This window comes from Aphidius gifuensis, linkage group LG4, assembly GCF_014905175.1.
Source record: "Aphidius gifuensis isolate YNYX2018 linkage group LG4, ASM1490517v1, whole genome shotgun sequence".
Classification (NCBI taxonomy): Eukaryota; Metazoa; Arthropoda; class Insecta; order Hymenoptera; family Braconidae; genus Aphidius; species Aphidius gifuensis.
The window spans coordinates 1,585,480-1,609,188 of record NC_057791.1 but is presented as its reverse complement, the minus strand read 5'-3'; the positions used below and the strand labels follow the sequence as shown (position 1 = coordinate 1,609,188).

Below are 23,709 nucleotides of genomic sequence, written 5' to 3'. Positions count from 1 at the left end.
TTTATATTTATTTTGGTGTTTGAGAAAATTGCTTGTAGCCGATAACAAATAGCCATTTATAAATCTCGATATATAAAATCAAGTAATAATAATAAAAACGCTAAAAAAAATATAACGACTAAAACTTTAACTATATTTCAAAAAAAACTATTCACACTCAGATTAAATAGATAACTTTAACATTATCTGTATCATCATCCCCTTGACATATCAATATATTTTTAGCATTCAATTTTATATATTTAACACTAAAATTTTATTTCGTAACTGAAATACAAATATATATGTGAAAACTCAAAGTTTTTGCTGACGAAAAAAAAGCTCATTTTTGTGCTTGTTGTATTATTTAAAAAATAAAAAAAAATATAAGATGATTTACCGGCTATAAAATGAGTCAGTTGATTTGCTGATGTAACGACTTATCTCACTCTTGAAGAGTCAATGGTAAATTGACATCCGGCAGTTAACAATTTACTCAGTAAATAATTTTTCGTATCTGATTCTTGACTGTTGTATTCTGTTAGTCTTATATAAATTTATTGCAGGTTACGAGTTTACATCAGTGATCTCAATGGGTATTGCTGTATCCGTTTATCAATGACTCCAACGAGGCGTAACGGTAGCTCGTTAGTTTGTCCATGAACGACGATCTGATGTCAATGTTCTCACTCAACTACATTTGCTCTCAAAAGAATTACTTTTTATGTAGTAATCTTACTTTTCTTACATCAATGAAAGGAAAAGATTTAAAAAAAAAAAAAAAAATACAAAACGAATGTCTAAAGTTGTTGAAGCTTTATCTTCCTCTTCTTCTTCTTCATCTTCTTCTTCAAGTGACAAATAGCTTTCAAAAAAATTTATTTATTACTGAGTGAATTTAATGATCCCTATTGTGTCGAATTTTTTTTTCATTTAAATTTTTCAACTGTTATCTTTTTCGGGTTATCATGAAAATGATACTGATCATTTTTTAGTCGATTGATAAATTTTTTCATTGATACAATCCATCAACAGACTTGAACAGTTTAAATTTTTCAGTGGATTTTAATTTTTTGTTTTTATATTTTTAGGAGCTATGATCATTCTTCCAGAAGAGTATGCGAGAAGATATTCTGCTGGGTGCAGTTGCACCACGCTGTGTTGTTAAACAAGCCACGGTCAAAAGATGTGTTGCAGCATTACTTCTAGTATCAGTTGCGAGTATATTTTATTATACACACTATGTTATCAGCAATCCACTATCAAGGTAAGATAAAATATCGAATAAATTTGTATAAATTATTCAAACCATAATTTTTTTTTTTTTCCCTCAAAATAATTAATCAATTTTATAATTTTTAAATATCAATTTATCATTATACCTCTTGAAATTTTTTATAAATAAAACAACGAGTCATCAAACTACATAAACACATGTTTATCATAAAATTTTAACCAGCCATAATTAATTATTAATCATGCAATATTATCAAAGCTTAATTTTATAAATTCAATAGAACAAAATACATAATGTATTTATCGATTAAACTTCTCTGAAGATTAAATTTTGAAAAAAAAATTGAATAAAATTTATCGGTGCTATGTTGATAGTTGTAAAGGTAGTTTTAGTTTATTATACTGAAAATTATTCAACAACTGACGAGACATTAATATCAAAGTTCTTTAGTTCATAGACTTTGATAGGTAAATTGTATAGGGCTTATGCGGTAAATTTGTTTTTGTATATCACATGAGTAGTCATATATATCTAAAAACAAAATGACAAACCTTGAGGGTCGTTGTCGTTATACTGGCTCTTGGCATTTTTGGTGAAAATTAGCTTTAACCAAGCACCAACACTGTATATACTGGACATTGAAAGTGGCTTGTGTGTTGGTGGTTTAAAATCTCTCGCGAGTCAAAGTTTTAGTTAACAAACTAGTGAATTCATAGCAAACCAGGTCATTTAGGGTAACGAGTTGGTATAGCCCTTGGTATATACACTGCAAAATGGGAGATTGAAAATTATCAAAAGAGGCTTCTCTATGAAAAGCCAACTCAAACCCTCATATATATAGCTTTACTTTATTTCAATGAACGTTAAATTATAGCTACGCTATTGTGTTTCATCAACGAAATTTATTAATATTTTATACATATATATATTTGCGGGCAAACATTTATTGTTTTATTTTTTATATTCTTTATTATTTTAGGTTTAATTTCACGTAATTATACTGAATAATTAACCCTTTCAAGTATGCTTTAAAAAAATATTTATATTTTACTTTGTAAAATAGATAGAAAAAAACTGAAATACCTTTATTTATTTTCGTTTTGTATTTCAATATTATTAAACAAATATAAATTTACAAATATGAAAATTGTGTGTTATACTTGAAATAAAATACAAATATATATGGAAAATAATTTGAAATACTAGAGAGATACTATTTCTCTCGATAGAACTTGAAGAAGTTTGCCAACTCAGCAAATTGCAAGTACACAGTATCTCACTCATGAAAGTAAGTCCAATTTAAATCAGGATATACATTTCCTTAGTGAAATGACTTTGGGTTCAATTACAATTTTATCAAGAGAAAAAATTATCGAGAGAGAAATGTTGAATGGTTGTTCAATTTAAAGGGCCTTTTCTCAATGCAATTTTCCATATACATAAAAAAAATTAATGAAGGTTTATAAATGGATAGGATGAAATAGTTTGTGTAAAGTTAAGTGAAGAACTAGATGAAGGAGAATTTTGTTGGTTAAAATATATAGTCAAGTAGTTTAGAGACCATGCTTAATTAAAGAAGACATACAACTGTGCAACGATTCAACCTTAATCTATATTCAAAATGCTTCACATTTATGATGACCCAGTGTGCGAACCAATCTTGGGTCTTAAGATATAATCAGAAAAGGCGTGGAAAGTTTCTTCATGATAAACTGCTTCTTCTTCTACTTCTCCTCAACATATATTTCTTACTACCAGAATTCAAAGAAGGTTCACCAAAAACTTTGCACTTACCAACATCTAAACCTAACCTCTCTTCTTTTTTTTTATTTATCCTTTTTATTTTTTTATCAAAAAAAAAAAAAGGCTGTATATTTTGAAAGCACGTTTCATCTTGTACCCTGCCCTTTTTTTTTTTCATACAAAGTTTATATATAATAATTTTCCAACAGACATTAAAGTTTACCTTTTTTTTTATTTATTCTAACAACTTTTTTTTTTTTATAAATAAATTTAACTTTGTAATTTAAATTACAATAAATTTTATAATATAATATGTTATTTAATTTAATTTTTTTATTATTGTATAATAATATTTTACGAAATGAAAATTATTGTTATATCATATATTGCAATCTTGGATATAAGAGAGAATAAGTTTAAAATATAAAACCGGATGTTTGTCACACGCTCAATCATCGTTAATTCAAAGTTTCGTGCGACATCATACTAAAACTTACCGGTGTAATATTATATGTATATACAAAATACATACATGCACTTCTCTTTTGATGATTTGTGTCGGTTCATTGTCCCCTTATGGTCCAAATAAAAATGAATATTTTTCATCATGTATACACACTCAAAATATATATATATGTAATTTTTATATTTTTTATTTTCATTGTGATAACAAATGTCTGGTTTTGCTACATAAATATAATAAAAAAAAAATATATATTTAACTGTCTGTGAATTGGTCTGTCCTCTTCTTTCAGTAGATTAAAAAATAAATAAAATTATGATAAAGTTTTTGATGGTGATTGTCAAAAAGTAAACGGTTAAATTATTCTGCATATTAAAGACAAGTAAAATATAAATGTCATATTGAAAAATGATAAAACTTTTTTGAAATAAAAATTAAACTTTGATTGTAAAATTAAATTTGAAATGAGAGAAAACACTAGTTGCGTTTATAAATTATTGGGCAATGTATGATGTTACAGTGGTTTATAAAATAAAATTTAAAATTTAACTTAGCGTTTTGTTATAAATACATACATTTTGCAACAAAATGAGTATCATGTTACTACACGCCCTACAATAACAGTTGAACGAGCATTACTCTTAGACAATCCTTAAATTTCAAAACAATTAAAACAAACTTTTGAATAAACTTTTTACATTTCAAAAATTTTAATTTATAAAGTTTTAAACTTTAATTAAATATACTTGATATACATTATCAGATTTTCATTTATTTAATGTTAAATTTATCATAATTGTCAAAATTTTATGTTATGATTTTATCAAAACTTTTTTTATTATTATTTTTTTTTCAATTGTAATTTTAGTTTTATATATATGAATTGTTAAATTTATTTCAAATAGAAGTTCAACAAAATTTCTACGATTTGAACAGTGGTAAATTTTCAGTTCCAGTTGAGGTCGTGTATATGTTACGAGATGGGTCACAGGTTGTGAATGTTATCGCTTTGCGTAAACATTAATATGCATATCGTTTACATATATCCAATACAACTTTTTTTTTTTTGTTTTATCAAAATAGCGCTTGCAATTTGACAAATAAAAAAAAATTGTTCGTTTGATTTTTTTACAAATAACGGATTTATTTAAAAAATATATGTATTTAATTTTTTTTTGTTTGTCAACTAGGGTAGAATTTGATGTTGACTTTCAAGCTTTCATCTGCGTTCGATGGCAATCAAACAGAAAAAAAATTAAACCCGGTATCAAGGTCAAAACATGCTCCATGTTTTTTGATAATATATCAGATATATTTATTTATTACGAGCAAACGCGATGAAGGAATTACTTAAAAATTTAACAGACTAGACTAGAGACACAACGAAACAGTCCGATAATTTAAAAATCCAAGAAAAATATTGTTTTTATGGAGAAAAAAATTAATTAACTGAAGAAAAAATTGATAAACTTACCAGTTTTTGATGAAAGCTCCAGATTGATTCCATTGAAATCCAGTTTATCATCTAGAACAATAATAAAAAAATAAAATTTATATAATTAAAATAGAAAATTCATTTATATTAATATCAAAGGAAATATTTTTTCAAACATACAACAATAATAAATTTTTTCTCATTATTATATATATTAAAAATAAAAAAAATAATATTCTTTATCAAAACGACATTGTATTGTTATAAAATAAAACAATTTAATAAAAAAAAATTTAATAATTCTGGGTGCTCAATCGAGTACACAATTCTAATTGAATTGAACCGAATTGTAGATGAAATATGAGACCATTTGAAATCCTTGGCGTGATCCGCTTTTCATCATTTCAATTGAAATTAATAACAAAGAAAGGATGCTCCCTTTTAAACCATCAACTAGCTTGAATATATATACATTATATATATTTTATTCATAGAATATAACGAATATAATATCGGCTTCTTTAAGATTTCTCGCTTGATGAATACAAAGAAAATTAAATTACTGAAAATGAAGAAAAAAAAAAAATGATAATATCATGTGAAAAGATACGGAATTATATTAACCCAGTTGATCAACATGACAGCTTATTTAAAAAAATATCTTTTACATTTTAAAAAATATAATAAAATAAATGATAAACTTGTAAAATGTATTACAGCTTTTTAAACTTGTTAAATATTCAAGTAAAGAAATATTTTTTTAGTTTTTAAATCAATTTCCATTTAAATATTTTTTTTTAAATTGTTTACTGACACTACAAATGTCCAATGCATATTCATTTACGTTTGAGATTTAGGTGTACTTGTTTACTCATGTGTGACAAGCTGTAGTGCGTTTCTAATCACGCTTCTAATCACACTCTAGTACAAAATTAGGCCACGACATGCAATGTTGTCAAAGGAATCAATTTGAAACATCCGACCTATGATCACAATGAGCGACTGTCATCAAAGCTTCATGAAACACACACTCAATTAATTATTCAATGACAAACAAAAAAAATATTAATCACTGTTATCTTAATTAATTTACAATATCAATAATAATAATATCAATTTTATACTTTTTTAATTAAACTAAATTAAAATTTAATTAAAACAAAAATATTAAAATTTAAAATTATTATTAATATTTAAACTTTTTCTTAATAAATCTTTCTTTAATTTTATTTTTTTATTTCGTAGATTATTTTAATATTGATTTAAATATATGTTTTTTTTTTTAATATATATTTAAACCTATCAAATTTAAATTTAATTAAAATTTGATGAAACGACAGTAGTCATTATTCTGATGAATAACCAATTAAATTTCAATCTTCAATATGTTTTATTAATTTTAAAAATATAAATTTTCATAATAATTAAATTTTCAATTAATTATTATTATTTTAACTAATTATTTGTTGAATAATTTTCTTTTAAATATTCATAAAACAATACAAAAATTTATTTAAATATAGCACAAAATTATGAATGTTGTATTGATCAAATATAGAGCATCTGTTTTTTATACAATTTAAAAAAAAAAAAAAAACTATTCATTATTTCATTTTTATTATGAAAAATTCTTCAATAATCTATACATTCATTTGATGATAAAAAAATTATATAATTAAAAAAGTTATAACAAAGTCGCTTGAATATAATGTGGTTATGATTTTTTTGTTTTTTTTTTTTTTTGGTTTATTGTTCAAATTTTTTTGAGCATGTATAGCTGGTATGAATCGTGATGATTGATGAGAGAGAGAGAGAGTAGATGGATGGTTGATTTGACTGTATTGATTAGGATTCCAATTATTGACTTTGGCATATCAACTATTTTTTTTATTTATTCTTAATAATCCCTTTTTTTTGATCCACTAGTTTTCCATTTTAAATGTTTTTTTTTGTATTTCAATTTCGATTGATATATTTATTTATTTTTTAAATTCACACTCGTTATTTTTATTCTTTCAGTTTGTTAAAATTTATTTATATTCATCAATTTATTTGTTTAAAAAAAAGGAATAATTAAGTTAATTGTTTGTGTTTATTTTCTTATTATATTCTTAATTTAAAATCGATATCTGTTTATTTATTTACACAAGTAATATTATTCTAAATGGCAATTGGATTTTGTTGACCAATTTTAAAGTAAAGCTTTAATTATTCGGTAATAATAGCTATCTGAATATCGAGGTTTAATATAATTTTATATATGTGAACTCAATATTGGATATGAATTATTTTGTAATAACATCGATAATTATTATCAGCTACAATTATGTTATTTTGAAATATAATTTTAATACGAAAAAAAAAAGGGGAAAAAATTAGTTAAAATATACATAAACTAGTTGATTCATAATGAATCATTTGCTAAACTCAGATCAAAGGTCTGGACATGATTAAAATGTGATAACTAGACTCAAAGATAAGCCATATTTTTATGAATAACTATAATTAAAAAAAAAAAAAAAGTAATAATATATTTTCCTCTTTTATAATTAAAAAATAATATCTGACAGTTTAATTTAAATTTCTATCGAAGTTTAATTAATTTTTCTTTGATTTTAATTATTTATTTATTTAAAAAATTATTTAGTATTTTTTCTTTTTTTATTTTTAGTTCGATTAATAATATACTAGTGGTGTTTGTGGCAGTTTTATTAAAATTTCTTACATCATTTGATTTATTATTATGGGAATTTTTTAACTATCATTTTCCACAAGATTATTTTCTATTTCACGAGAATGACATTGGTCAAATCCGCCCTTCTCTCTCGATAAAAAGACATTTCGTTTGTGGCCAAGTTTGTATCCACGAATAAAAACGAAAAAAAAATAAAAAAAGTCACCAACCAATTTAGACTGTCGACTCGGTATAGCAATTCTACAGTAAAAAAAAGGTAAATGAAAGCAAAAAAAAAACCTTCTCAAAGAATCAAAAGGAATAATAAAACGAAAAAAATAAAAATTCTCAGTATCCGGATGAGCCAAAAAAAAAAAGAAAAAAAAAATCTGATTGCCTCTAATGATCTGTGGAATGAAGGAAATACGGCGAATAACCTCATTTCTTCATTCTCAAAAAAATTCAACCCAAAAAAAAAGTATTTCTATACATTCACGTGCATATATATAAAACTGTTGAATTAAATTAAAACCAAACTATTCAATGGTATATAGAATCCCAAAAAAAAAAAAGAAAGCAACCATTCAATAATTAAAAAATAATAAAAAATCAATTTGTAATTTGAAAATATATAATTTCGATTTCGAATGTTAAAAATATTTCTATAATAAAATTATGCAATTTATAATGTTGAAAATTGTAAAAAAAAAAAAAAAATATAAAAAATTGAGTTTAAAAGTTGCTACGACACTAACTGCCAACGATAACCAAATGATATGAAAAAAAAAATATTTTTATCAAGATATAAATAATATATATACACACCTTCATGCCACCTGAGTAACATGCATGTACAACTATATTTAACAGAATAACCCTCAGCTATTTATACACAGGTATACGTGTCCTTTATCACAATTTTATCATCCCCCCATACTTTTGTTTTAAAACCAATGGGGTAGAATAAAAAACATATGACTCTATCACACGAACGAGGTGTGTATATTCACCTACCAATAATAACACACACAAATTTTGTAACAATAAAATTGTGCGTGGGATAAAGTTCACATAATTTTACTCATTTTTTTTTTAATCTATATATTAACATTGGCATGACAACAAATATATAGATGAAAAAAATTAATAAAAATATATATTTTCATGCTTTTGTGTTCATATAATTTCATGAGATTAATGCTTACTCATAAAATACCGAACGAAAAAAAAAATTATCTATCATGAAATATTGGAAAACAATGGTATTGTTATTTAACGATAATTTTTTTTTATTTTAATATTTATTATACCTTTTTTTTTTTTGTTATTTTAATATTTATTATGCCTTTTAATTACTTTGGGTTTTTTATTTTTTGCTATTTAATTTTTTATATAACAGGAAATGTTTTTAATTTATAATTTATTGTCAACTCGTATATAGGATTGATTCATAAAATATTTACTTCATTTAAAAAGCAGAGGGATGATTTATTTTTTAATTTTACATTTTCTAAAAAGAATTATTAATGATATATTTTATTGAAAATTCTGCTTCATTAATTTGATACTTTTGTTTTTAATTTTTAGAATATATTTATTTTTGCATTTGGTAACGTGAGAATAAAATATGCATACACGAAATATTTTAAAAGTTTATAATGTTATCTAAAAATAAATATTCAAGCTTCTACGTGAACCGAGTTTTTGAAAAAATAAAACAAATAAATTTATCTACAAAATTACTGTCATCAAACAATATATGATTAATTAAATAATTGAAATTTTCATCAAATGAATAATACATATAATGACTAATGAATTGATGATAATATTAAATTAAAAAATTATCCACAAAATCTATAATTTATATAAAATTCATCATAATTAATATTCACTGAATTAAATAATTAAATCAACACCAAATTAACCTCACAAATTGATAAACAACAGTATCAATTTTTATTTAATTATAAATTTAATTAATTCATCAAACTAATCGATAAAATTCCACTCAATATGTATAATTTTAACTATATATTTTTTTTTTAAATTCAAAAATATTCCACATCATTAACCATCCTCTTGAAAATAAAGAAAATAATAATAAAAATGAAATTTTCAAATCACAAATTCAAAAAAAAAAAAATTCATATTAATGCTCATAGATGCAAAGAGCCAATGAAAATAGCTCGAAGAAAAAAAAAAATAGACAAGAAAATGAAAAGGGTGATTTAAAATTGTTGATGTGTTGGTATCTATGTGTGTCTCGTCGTGAAGAAGTACAGATAAATTGCAAAACGGGTTATCGACAAAAGCACCATTTCTCAAGGATCGACACACCACTGCATCCACAATCATTTTTATCATTCATCCTCTTTTTTCTTTATATCCCTCAATTTTATTTTTTTTTTATTCATATTTTTTTATTATTCATTCATTTTTTTTTCTTTTTATATATTCCTCGATTCAACTATCACTGTCAATTTTTTCAATGTATGCAATGTACCTGTATCGATTAACTGATTCGTCATATAGCCTGGTTGACGATAAAAAATAAAATGTAAAAAAAAAAAAAATGTAGTTTTATATTACATATACATCCATCAATTTTTACCACACCAACAGCTTCAGCATCATGCTTAATCATTGTCTCGAGTGGTGTACAAAAAAAAAAAGTGATAAAAAAAAAAAGAAGTGTCACAGGGAAAAAAAATCATAATGATAATAATATTTGATAATAAATTTAAAAAAATATAAAAAAAGAACATTAAGGGCACCGTTGAAGAGTGACACTTACTTTGTTTTTTTATTTATTTTATTTTTTGCTCAACGTTTTTTTTTTTATTTATTTTCTTTTCAATGTGTAAATAATGTTTTTTATTTTATAGAAGAGAGCCTTTGGTATTATAATGTATGTGTATATAGGTAGTTGTCAAACTGGTTATATAATAAATCGATTGTTAATGTGTTACAGTCTCATTCATCGTGACACTAGACCGGAGCCATCGATAAGGTGCTCAACCCTCAATGGTGCAACTAGACTACCAGCAGCACCAGATCATCGTAGTGAAGCTAGACTTAGAATTGATCCAAAAGTATTGGTTTTTGTTGAAACACTTTATTCACGTGTTGGACGTGAAATTGCTGAACTACTTGTCTACAATCGGATCAAGTTAGTATTTTATTTTTTTTTTTTACTGTTTTAATTTGCAATTTTAATTAATCAATGAAAAAACTATATAACGTGATTAAATTTAAAAAATAAAATAAATGATTTTTATTTTTCTAAAAGAGATATAAAAAAAAGAATTTTTTTTTTTTGAAAAAATATAAAAAACAGGGTGGTAAAGAGAGAAGGTTCATTTAAAGTTTTGATATATATATGAGAATTCTGATACGAGTAAATTATTGAATTTCCACTTGAATGAAAAGTAAAAAAAGAAAAAAAAAAAATTTGATATAAAATATAACCCTTGAAAAAATATACTGCACATTTTTTAAATCAAAATTATGGTTGATTTATTTACGTGTTTAATTAACCATACACTTGTCAAATGAAAATATATATATTTTTTTTTTTGTTCAAGTACACTTGGCATAACTTTTTCAAGTATTTTCAACTTGAGTTAATATCAAAAGACCAATTTTAATTAACGCAATTAAATAAATATAAAAAAATAATTAAATTTCAATTATTTAAATAATAAAATAAAAAAAACAATAAATACAGTTTTAAAATTGAAAAAAAAAATTGTCGTTGGTGAAAATTAAATTTCTCAACAGAGGTCAATTGAATTTTTCAAGTCACAAGTAATATTGGAATAAAATGCAATTTACGAGACAAAAAAAAATATGCAAATAATAAAAAATACCAAAAAGAATATTAATTAAGAGTCAAACATACAATCAATAATAACTAATGATGTAAATTAATTTTATCAAACAAACTATAAACAACAAACATTAAACAAACAATCACATATAGTTAATTACCACATGTTTCTCTTTGTCCTTGTCTCAAAGTACTTTACATAATAATATCAAATAGTAAAATTAAATACTAACTGTATTAATTTACAAATTACTATATTAATTAATAATTTGAATTTGTTTGTTGTTAAATAATATTACATCAATGTTTTATTTTTAATATTATTATTAAAATTATATATCCAACTTAAATTGATATTTCACTAATTATCTTTGTCCATTTGTAATTAATTATTGGCAAATCTACATTTAGTGTCTATTTATAGACAGAAGCATTTGAGAACTTCTCGTATACACTATCTATCTCCCCCTTGACCCCCCACTTCAACCTGACTGTGTTAACTAATTGCGTTGAACCACTACTTCAAAGGTCAACCTCAACCTTTCACAATGACAAATTTGAAATATTTTAATTATCATTTGTATTTTCATTGATAAATAATTCATTGTTTCTTTTTTTTTTTTTTTTTTTAATTCTTTTATTTTATAAATCAATTCTTGAAGGATTGATTTATGATATAAATAAAAATGAATTAAAAAAAAAACATGTGTACAGTGGAATTGAGCTTTTTTTTTTTTGTTTTTTATTATTCTATTAATCATGACAATTGTCATGAAAAATAAACAAGCTATATACACGTCGACTGCACTGATTAGACATATTGAAACGAAAAAAAAAAATATATATATTAATGATGAGCTGAATGTCCTGGAATAATATTGAGGCTATTGTTGGTGGACGTTTATGGAATTTCGTAGGCAGTATATAAATCAACTCGAAATAATGAATAACAATGGAATAATATAGTTTTTTTTTCTTCCCAAATGATATTTATAAAATTTGATTTAAATAAATGAGATAACTTTTTTTTTTTAATGAGTAATATTTATTTTTTTTTGCACAAAAATATTATCAAAATAAAATTGTTAGTATTGTGTGCTTATGAACAAATAAATTTATCATTTTCAAAATTCTCTAAAATTTAATATGACAGTTTTATTTTTTTTTTGCTGTGCAAGTGGTTTTTTGTTTTGAAAAAAAGATAAATATTAATATTGAATTTCTATTTTTTTGCTGAATTTTAAAAATTTAAAGGTCAAAAAGATAAAAATGATACTTTTAAATTTTTTGATGACGAATGAAAAGTTTTTATTAAATAAACGATTGACAGTAAATAAAAAAAAATCGTTATCAAGAGTACAGTTAATTTGTCATTGTTTTAGTTTTGAAAAAAAATTAAACTTTGTATGAAAACATCGTAAATTTTGTCAACTTTGTTGTATTGAATTTGCCATAAGTTTTTTTTTTTTTTACAATTGTCAACTTTGAACAAAAAAAAAAACAATGATAGTTTACAACAAGTATTTTTTTGTACCGAGTACATAGAAGAAAAAAGTAAATAAAAATGTCGTCTGAGGTTGATTTAAAAAAAAGAATAAAACATGACTTCAAAAATTTTTTAAATCTTCAAAAAAATGAGTAAAAAAAAAATGAAATCTGAGGCTGAAGTCTTGCTATTATCTTTAGATGTAGAAATTTCTTATCACTGATGTTCAAAAGAAGAGAAGAACAAAAAATCAAAAATAAAAAAAGAAAATATCAAAAAGTTAAAGGAAAAAATGAAAAAAAGTCTTTCATTGTCAGCAATATTCTTTCTGATCACGTGCTTTCTTTGTCCAGACACGTTTCACGACTCCAGCATTCTTTTTGGTCATTTTTTTAATATTATTTTGTCACTCTTTCTCTCTGTTATCTTTTGCAGCTAACTGTGATAAAGGATCTATGCCGTTGGCATTCTATGTATATATATAATCACAATATTACGAGCGATCTGTTAAATGATACAAAGCCAAAACCGCAAAATGTAATCGAGCAATGTCTGCGGTTTCATCATCACAATTCACAATACCATCAAAAGAAATTAATAGAAAAAATCCTTTTTTTGTTAATATTGAATTTTCCATTTATAAAATTAAAAATTTATTGCTAGAATTATTTTTTTTTTCAAATAGCCAAGTTAATTTTACAGTCAATCAATATCATTAAAAATTAAAAATTCAAATCTACTGGCTATGTAAATTTCTAGAGATAAAATTAATAGCCAGTTTGTTATTTTTTATTTTTTAAATTTTTAATAATACAGGGAAATTGTGAAAAAATCAATAAACCAATATCACCATGTGTCCATTCAACTTTTTGGTAGACAACTTGCAATTTTATTTGAAAAATGCGATGGGTGTTTCAGAAGGAAATAAAATCAGTATCTAGTTTTTTTTTATTTTTCATTTTCTAAGGTATTTTTACGCTTACAAACTTTTCCTCTTTTTTTTTTTTTTCATACATGAACCCGAGATTTTTCCAATTTGCGAAATTCCTCTAATATAGAAAACTCAAAAATTATATATACTTTCCAATTAAAAAAAAAAAAAAAAAAGCAGTAATTTTCTATTTTAAAAATAAATTAAATGTACTTTTAATTACTTGATATTATATATCTTCATTAAAACTAAATAAAACTATTTAAAAATAAATTTTATGTAAATTAAAATTGAAAAAAAAAGGAAAAAGTTTTTTTCCTCTAAAGTTTATGTCATTTCTCATATATAAAAACATCAGTCATATCAATTTTATTTATTCAAGCATTCATAACATCACATGAAGTTGAATATAAAAATTTAAAAAAAAATAATAAATATAAAAAAAACCCCACAATAATTTACCTTCTATTTAATTTTTTTATCATCATTTTAATAACGAAATAATTTTTTTAAAAACTCGTAAAAAATATAATCTAATATAAACCACAAAATATTATTATATAAATAATAAAATTTTAATGTTTAAATTTAATGAGCTGCAATGAAGTTTTAACTCAAGAAATCTTAATATCATTCATGAATAATTTCATTGGTTATTTCGTGTGTGTTTTAACATAGGAAGGAAGTATTTAATCACGCTTTAAAAAAAAAATTTCATCAACGCAAAAAATAAATTTGATCATGCTTTTAGTGTGTGTAATTTTTTTTTTTGTTTTAAATTTAATTAAAAATTCTTGATACGTTCAAATTCATTTAAACTACCTGATTTTTTTTTATTGTCAAATTTCCGGTAGTGTCAAAATACTGATACAAGTGTCGATATAAAAATTCATGATAAAAAATAAAAATATATCTCCTTTTATTATTGATCACGCATTTTAACAACACGACACTTGCTGAATTAATTTTGATAAATTTAAACACACACAATGCAGTATAATTTATTTCATTTTTTTAGCAATTTTTTTTGTTATCTTACATGGTATCTTGAATTTTATTACACGATATTATTTGAGATTGCTTGTAAATAGAAATTTCTATGATAGATAAAAAAATAAATAAATTGTAATAAAAAAAATTTGAAATAATAAAAAAAAAAAAAGGTAAAAATGATGACGATATCAAGACGTGTTGTATCGATCCTCGTCTCATCACATTCTATGTAGTGTCATGTAAGAGAGGAGTCCCCCCGAGGTGTATACATGTACGTGACGTAAATTTGAAATAGAGGGATGAAAGGGGTGAGAATAGCGTGTACCGGAAAGCTTGAGGCAAAAGATATGTTGAGACTATGTCTGCAGGGTTAAAAGCATATTATTCGTGATAAAATTTTGAATCTTCAGTAGTCAATGAAATTGCTTTTCTGCATGGGTTTTAAAATAAAGTTAAACAAAAAAAAAAAAAAATCATAATAAAACAAAAGAGGTAATAAAATAAACAAACAATAGAATTTTTCTTGTTTTTTAAATGAATTTTTTAGATTGTCAATTGACCTAGCTAAAATTCTATAGAATAGTAAAGAAAGAAAAAAAATAGTCCATAAATATAAGAGCCAATTGAAAATAAAAAAAAGGAAAAATTATAGTTAAATATTATTTTAGATATTATATTTTTTTATTAGCTCATAAATGTTTTGCCAAATGAATCTGCTGAGTTGACAAAGTTCTATCTCACTATTATCATTTTTTATTTATTTTTTTTTTTTTCTATACACACAAATACAGCTTCTTATCTTTCACCCTCAGATCAACTCACGACCCCAATATAGAAAAATAAAAAAAATAAAAATCATTTCAACTAAAGAAAATCAATTTTTTTTTCATTTATTTAATTTATTTTATTATTTGTTATATCATTTTATAGTATTACCAAGTCAATGGCTCATATTTCATATTTTTTTTTGTAATTCACTCGGAATCTGATGGATACGTCACGTTGTAAAAAGAAAATACAGTCAAAGTGCTTTGAAACATCGTAAATCAAGTCAGAAAATTATTTAAAAAATTACTATAGCGATTGCTTATTTCAATTATAATGGAGAAAAAAAAATGCAACGTACGTCCTGTTGGTAACTCCCTTTTTATAATATAAAATTAATTATTTATTTTTTCTTTATTTGAGTAAAATATTTTTGTCATTTAATTGCACGTTTTTATCACATGAACATTGTTCATATTCAAGCCATCACTTCAGTGACTTTATCCAACAAACGATGCATATAAAAACACAAAAAATATACGTATATATACAGAATAATTCCAGAGAGAAATCAAAATATAATAAAAATAGAAAAAAAAAATTTTTTTTTAAACTAAAAAATCATTCGAATGTTGCATTTTGGGAAAATTGCATTTGGCCAGATGTCCAGTGTCCGGTCACTGGACCCATTGGGATTTGATCTGGGAATTTCATTTTAAAAAATACTCTAACGAAAGAGAGGAATAAATAAATAGAAAGTAAAAAATGAATAAAAAAATGCTTGAATTGTAAGCACAGAGGAATGAGGTAAATAATAAAAATGAACGTTCAAAAAAAAAAGAAAAAATATCCATTGAATTCATGTTGTTGTATTAAAATTTCTGGCACATGGATCAAGAGAATTTAAAGTGAGAAATAAAAAAAAAAAAAATGAAATAGTAATTTTATAATATTTTTATACAGTAACAAAATAAAATTAAAAAAATAATAATATTATTTTTTATATATGCATGTAAATGACCACTACGATATACGTATCAAGCAGAGGTAAAATTGCAAATGACATGTCGACGTATGGGTGGAATATGAGGTTGTACATGAGGACAACTGAGGCAGCAAATAAAATAAATTTTCAACATATTTTCTTTTTTCATTTACCACTTGAAATTTTTTAATTTTTTTTTATTTTTCTATCCTCTTATTCATTCGCTCGTTGATTACTTAATTAATATCAGAACCAGACCACACACACTTTTCATTCACCAAACAATATGACAGATAAGTAATTAAACTTCGTGTCATTTTATTTATATTTCATTATTATTTAAAAAAACACACACACAACTGTCGTAATATTTTTAAAATGAAAAATCCCCGAGCATTTTATTAAAGTTTGAATTAAAAAACAAAAAAGGAAATTAATTAAAAACACGAATTTTGAAAAATATTAATTTATAAAATATAAAAAAAAAGATACTTCATTGAGTCTTTATATATAAAATATAAAATTAAATTTTTATATTAATAAATAATGACAAATAATTGTCAATAAATTTCTAATTTTAATTTATTTTTATTTATTACAGATATAAAGTTGAAGTAGCTGGTAAAAGTTTGCCAGTATTGACAAATTTAGATAAAGGACGTTATGGTGTATTAGTATTTGAAAATTTAAATAAATATTTACAAATGGATAAATGGAATCGTGAATTACTTGATAAATATTGTCGAGAATATTCAGTTGGTATTGTTGGTTTTGCACCACCTGGTGAAGAGAGTCTTGTTGGTGCTCAACTCAAGGGATTTCCATTGTTTATACATACAAACCTCAGACTAAAGGTGAGCATATATATATTAACTCAATTAATTATATTCAACAATTAAATGATGAAATTTATCATTAAATATAATAAAAAGTTTTTCCCATTTTTTATTTAATTTAATTATCTTGATGAATATTATTTCATTTTTATTTCTTTTTTTTTCTTGTCTTTATTATTTATTAGCTTTCTTCTTCATCATCGCCCTTTCAAAATGAGACATACAATATCAAGGTCAAATACTACCAACCCCATTTTCTAGATTAGATTGCCTTCAATGTACTACGAAGCCTTTTTTTGCTTGAACAATGCATGCTAAGACTCAAATTCATGGCACATTTAATTTATGAATCCCTAAAAGTAAGACGACCCTTTTATATTTTTTATATTCTAATTTGTTTTTTTTTCTATTTTTTTATAGCACCAATTTTTTTTTCACTTGTTAGGGTTGATTGTTCCCATTCTTAATATTAATTCCAATTATAAACTTTTTTTATATATATATTTTTTTTAATTTAAAAAAGAAAAAAATAATAAAACTTCTTAATTTTTTCACTAATTTGTAATTTAAATTGTTTTAAAAATTATATTGAAATACATCTAGTAAGATGAGATTAAAAAAAAAAGGAAATTTCATTAAAAAGTTTATGATTTTAAATATTGAAAAATAATTTGAAAAAAAAAAATAAATAGACTAGATTTTCTTGAATGATAAATCACTTGAATTTATATTGTTTTTTTTTTTGTATTTTAATCAAGTTTTTTTTTGTTTTTGTTCGTTAGGATGCACAGCTGAATGCAGCTTCACCAATTTTGAGGCTAACCAGATCTGGTGAAACTGCCTGGGGACCTTTACCCGGTGGTGACTGGACAATTTTTCAACCAAACCACAGCACGTACGAGCCACTTGCTTGGGCATACAGAGACAGTCTTGACTATATAAGTCAAAAAAGTCCTCTTGCCACTGTGATTCAGGTAAAATATATCACCGAATAATTTATCATCCAATATATTTTATCAAAAAAAATTAAAACAACTAATAGATTTTTTCCTTAAAAAACGTTCATTTAAATTGCAAAAAAATTGTTTATATTCTATCTTTTATAATAATTTAATAATTTTAATTAAATTCTTGTTATTCATGTTGATTTAATTTTGATTACATTCTTTAGTTTTTATTACAAAAAAAGAGACATGAGATTTAAAAAAAGAATAAAGAAAATTAGAAAAATGTAGAAAAGAAATGAACAAAAAAAAGGGGTCGTTCGTAGTTGGTAGTTGGTTGATAACAATAAAAAATCCAATGGTATATTCAGTGTGTAAAAAGACAACGTGAGTTGTAGAGAGAGGAATTTAGAAACAATCTGTAAAGCTCTTCGTTGACTTTTGTATGTATACATTTACCAAGGAATTTTGTAATTGTAACAGAACAAAAAAAAATATCAACCATGAGAGAAAAAAACAAAAAAAGAAAAGCAACATATTTTTCAGTAAAACAAAAAAAAAAATACAAAAACAAATAAATAAAAACTTTTAATTTAAACAATTTTTTTTAATTGATATTTTAATTTAAAATAAAAGAAATTTATCAATATTAAAAAATAGTAGGTGTATGATAGATAAATTGATAATGCCAGTGAAAACTAACGCAGCGTAACTGATTAATCGAATGAACTGATGGTTGATTGGTTCTGGATTTAATTAGATATGTTGCAAACTGTACAGATAGAAAGAGAATCAAAAGAGAAAAAAAAAAAAGGGGGGCTGGAGGGTAGTAATGGGGGTTTAAAAAAGGGTTAGAGAAATTGTTGGTGAATTACCTGAATAATATTTCACAGAGATAATCCAATAATGTGATTACCATCAAGATTATTAATATTATTATTTTCATGTATTTTTAAAAATAAAATATTCCAATTAAATTATCAATATGTTAAACCAAAAAAGAAATAATAATTAATTAATTTAAATTATTATAGGATCATGGAAGATATGATGGAATACAGAGAGTATTATTTGGTGGTGGATTGAGATTTTGGCTACATAAATTATTACTTTTAGACTCATTATCATATTTATCACATGGACAATTAAGTTTGAGTTTAAATCGTATGATACTTGTTGATGTTGATGATATATTTGTTGGTGAAAAAAGTACAAGATTAAAAAAAGATGATGTATCAGCATTATTAGCAACACAACAAAGAATCCAAGCACTTGTACCTGGTTTTAAATTTAATTTGGGGTTTTCCGGAAAATATTTTCATCACGGTACATCGGAAGAGAATTTGGGAGACGATATGCTACTCGAGAATGTCGACAGGTTTGTTAATTAATTTAAAAATAATTTTAAATAAATATTTTAATTTATATTTTTAATCTTTAAAAGGTTTACATGGTTTTCACACATGTGGAATCATCAACAACCTCATCTTTACGAGAATGTAACACATCTACAATCAGATATGGGATTGAATAAACAATTTGCTAAAGAACATGGTATACCAACAGTTAGTGGATACAGTGTTAGTCCACATCATTCTGGTGTTTATCCAGTACATGAAAGACTTTATGAAGCATGGAAAAGAGTATGGAATATCAAAGTAACAAGTACTGAAGAATATCCACATTTAAGACCAGCAAGATTAAGACGTGGATTTATTCATCGTAATATTATGGTAACAACTAAATAATATTTAACAATTAATTCATCATAAATAAAAAAGAAAAAAAAAATACATGAATTTTTTTTTCATTGATAAAATTATAATTCATTCAACTGGAATATAATGCATCGTTTGTTATATCAAAGAGAATATTGTAGAGAGAGCTGTCTCAAGTATCTAACATTGCAATTTATTTCTTTTTGATCAAAGATCCCCAAATAGATCAAAGTTACCTTTTGAATTTCGATTAATCGCCTGATGTGCTGTTTTTAATTAACTCTTTGCTCAATTTTAGTGTTTTATTATTTTCTTTTTTCTTACTCATCATTATTTATATAGATATATATTTTTTATTTCAGGTTTTGCCACGACAGACTTGTGGCCTTTTCACACATACTATTTTCATCGAAAGGTATCCTGGTGGAAGGGACAAATTGGATGAATCCATTCAGGGTGGTGAACTGTTTCAAACAATCGTTTATAACCCAGTGAGTTTTTCAATTCTTTTGTTATTTAGCCCTTTATATAAATATTTTTATTTTATTTTATTTTAAATTTGTCTGCACATATTTCAAGTTATATTATTATTCTCTCAGTACACATATTTATTCAACCAATTAAAATATATCTATTTAAATTAATTTACAGATAAATATATTTATGACTCATATGTCCAACTATGGAAATGATCGTCTTGCTCTTTATACATTTGAATCAGTCATTAAATTTATTCAATGTTGGACAAATTTACGACTTTCAAGTGCACCACCACTTCAATTAGGTGAACGTTATTTTCAACTTTATCCAGAAGAAGCTGATCCAGTTTGGGGAGTAAGTAAATTATCGATTGATATATATTTTTTTTTGTTTAAATCATCATTATTAAATTAATGTATAAATTTTGTTGTTTAGAATCCTTGTGATGATCAGAGACATCAAAAAATATGGTCAAGAAATAAAACATGTGATCAATTGCCAAGATTTCTTGTTATTGGACCACAAAAAACAGGGACAACAGCATTGTATACATTTTTATCAATACATCCAGCAATAAGTAGTAATCTACCAAGTCCAGATACATTTGAAGAAATACAATTTTTTAATGGAAAAAATTATTACAAAGGACTTGATTGGTATATTTAAATTTTCATTAAATTATTTATTAAATTACCTATCAATATTTATAAATAATTTTTTATTTAGGTACATGGGTTTTTTTCCGGCATCAAAAAATGAAAGTTCACGTTATTTATTTGAAAAATCAGCAACATATTTTGATGGTGAACTTGTACCAAGAAGAGCACATGCATTATTACCAAAAGCAAAATTAATAACAATATTATTATCACCAGCAAGAAGAGCATATTCATGGTATCAACATACAAGAGCACATGGTGATCCAGTTGCAAATAATTACAGTTTTCATTCTGTTATAACAGCAACTGATACAGCACCAAAACAATTACGTGATTTGCGAAATAGATGTTTAAATCCTGGTAAATATGCACAACATTTAGAAAGATGGTTATCATATTATCTACCTCAACAACTACATATTATTGATGGTGAACAATTACGTCAAAATCCAATTGAAACACTTCATGAGCTACAAAGATTTTTAAAAATAACACCGTCATTTAATTATTCAAGTCATTTAAGATATGATCCAAAAAAAGGCTTTTTTTGTCAAGTTACAAATGAAGATAGAACAAAGTGTCTTGGTAAAAGTAAAGGACGTCAATATCCACCAATGGAAGATAAATCATATAAATTATTACAAAGATATTACTTGTCACATAATACAGCACTTGTTAAATTACTTAAAAGACTTGGATCAAGAACAATACCACAATGGTTAAAGGATGATTTAACTGACACTGTTATGACCTAGCAAACGACTATTGGATGATTCGAATTTTCATTTACCTTACCATGGCATTTTACATGGAGGTGATTATTGATTATTTGATAATTCCAGTTCTATTCACAATATCATCTTGTTAAAATCAATAAATATTAAATTCATGATGATTTAACAAAGGATCAATGAAAATATTTGAGCCTTAATTTAAAAAACTTTTGAGATTAAAATAATGTTAACAGAAAAAACTAGTCAATAGAGTGTCCATACAGGCAGCTTAATTTTTTTTTCTCTTCATTAATGTCAAACTTCTTTTAAACTATTGAGTCAAAAGCTATGAATAATAATCAAAAATGTTGAATGATTGATGAAAGAAAAAGATATTAATGTTGAAAAAGAAAAAAAATAAATTGTTAATATGACGGGAAATTAGTCAAAGCTGACAAACAACTGATTTTTCATTCGTAGATGCAATTTCCATTTTTTATTGAACACTAGGAATAAAAAATAAAATAAAAAAATTCTCATATCCGACCACGATTGAAATTAATAAACTTATGATCTTCAATCACTCTGTCATGCTTTTTTTCTTATCTCAAGGCATACTCAATTTCCAAGCAATTTGTTAGATTATTAAGGACAACGAAATGTCGTAGAGTAAAAAAAAAAAAAGGCAACTATTTCTCGCTGAGAATGAGGGATAAAAATTTACCAACTGAGTGATTGAAATACTGATAGAATTGTCATGTTTAATGAGGTTTATTGGACCAAGTGAGTCGACAAAATGACTATTTGTTTTTTTTTTTTTAATCAAATTACAACGCAACTGCATTGAGTGATGAAAATTATCAAAAAGAAAATCTAAAACTATCTCAATAATAATAAGTTAAAGACTATGATTTTTTTTTTGTTAAATAACAATTGGATTTATCAACAATGAATGAGTTCATGAAGCTATCAATCAATGGAAAATTGAATGTTTATTAATATATTTAAAGTGTCTGTATGAATGTTAATGAATAATATTTAATGTAAAAGAAAATGGCGATTATGATCCCATGTATATTTTGACATAATTATTAATATTGGGCAAAGATTGCCAAAAAAATTGAATGATCTTCGCGTTAATTTTGTAAATGTAAATTAAAAGACGCGTATTTTCATGTATGAATGTTTTTTTTTTTTATAAATTATCATTACGAATTACTAGATATTTATTATTGTAAAAATAAAGCATGACTGAAATTATTATAATTTTATTTTTTGTAAAAAAAAAATAGTAATTAATCATGTTGAGAAATTCTTTTTTTATTTCTTATTTTAAATTTAAGAAACGTATGTTGTAAATATTAAAATTATTAAAAACGTTTCTTGATGTAATGTACAATGAATTTTTCTATCAAACTGATAAAATTTTTTTTTTAACTGTTATTGTATCTGAGATGCCAGTTTATGATCAATTTTTGCCATAACGAAAATGTACAATTTATTGTAAATTATTTGTTACGTTTATAATTTATTTTTTTTTTTTTGATTATATTAACAAAAATTGAAAAGAGAAAAATTAATGAAAATATTATTAAGAAATTATATGTGTTCGTTGTTGATGATAACGAATAAAATAAATATTTAAAAAATCATGTACAAAGTTTATTTTTGTCAACGATAAATAAAATAAATGTATTTTTAATTTATTTATTTATCGATGTCAAATGTGCCATTTAAAACAGTGTTGTATATACTCTGAAAAAAATCATTATCAAAATAAATTGAGAATCGTTTGTTTAATTTTAACGCTGATACGAGATAACTCTTTTTTTTTCT

At 24.0% G+C, this 23,709-nt stretch overlaps 1 protein-coding gene across 1 annotated transcript; it reads left to right on the top strand.

Moving 5' to 3' along the window:
- Positions 1-1,070: 1,070 nt before the first annotated feature.
- Positions 1,071-22,683, top strand: LOC122854376 (bifunctional heparan sulfate N-deacetylase/N-sulfotransferase). The gene is made up of 10 exons (XM_044154955.1): positions 1,071-1,246; positions 10,506-10,703; positions 17,125-17,377; positions 18,142-18,333; positions 19,338-19,681; positions 19,748-20,036; positions 20,384-20,512; positions 20,673-20,855; positions 20,937-21,157; positions 21,228-22,683. Exons 1-10 carry the CDS (start codon positions 1,098-1,100, stop codon positions 21,913-21,915), a joined length of 2,646 nt encoding a protein of 881 aa, XP_044010890.1. The 5' UTR covers positions 1,071-1,097; the 3' UTR covers positions 21,916-22,683.
- The last annotated feature ends 1,026 nt before the right edge of the window (positions 22,684-23,709 follow it).

What these genes read in the sequence shown, in the direction of transcription:
- LOC122854376 (XM_044154955.1), top strand. Translation starts at nt 1,098, where the DNA reads ATGCGAGAAGATATTCTGCTGGGTGCAGTTGCACCACGCTGTGTTGTT. An exon ending in CTACTCGAGAATGTCGACAG is followed by an intron (nt 19,682 to 19,747) that starts GTTTGTTAATTA and finishes AATCTTTAAAAG; the next exon opens with GTTTACATGGTTTTCACACA. An exon ending in TTATTCATCGTAATATTATG is followed by an intron (nt 20,037 to 20,383) that starts GTAACAACTAAA and finishes TTTTTATTTCAG; the next exon opens with GTTTTGCCACGACAGACTTG.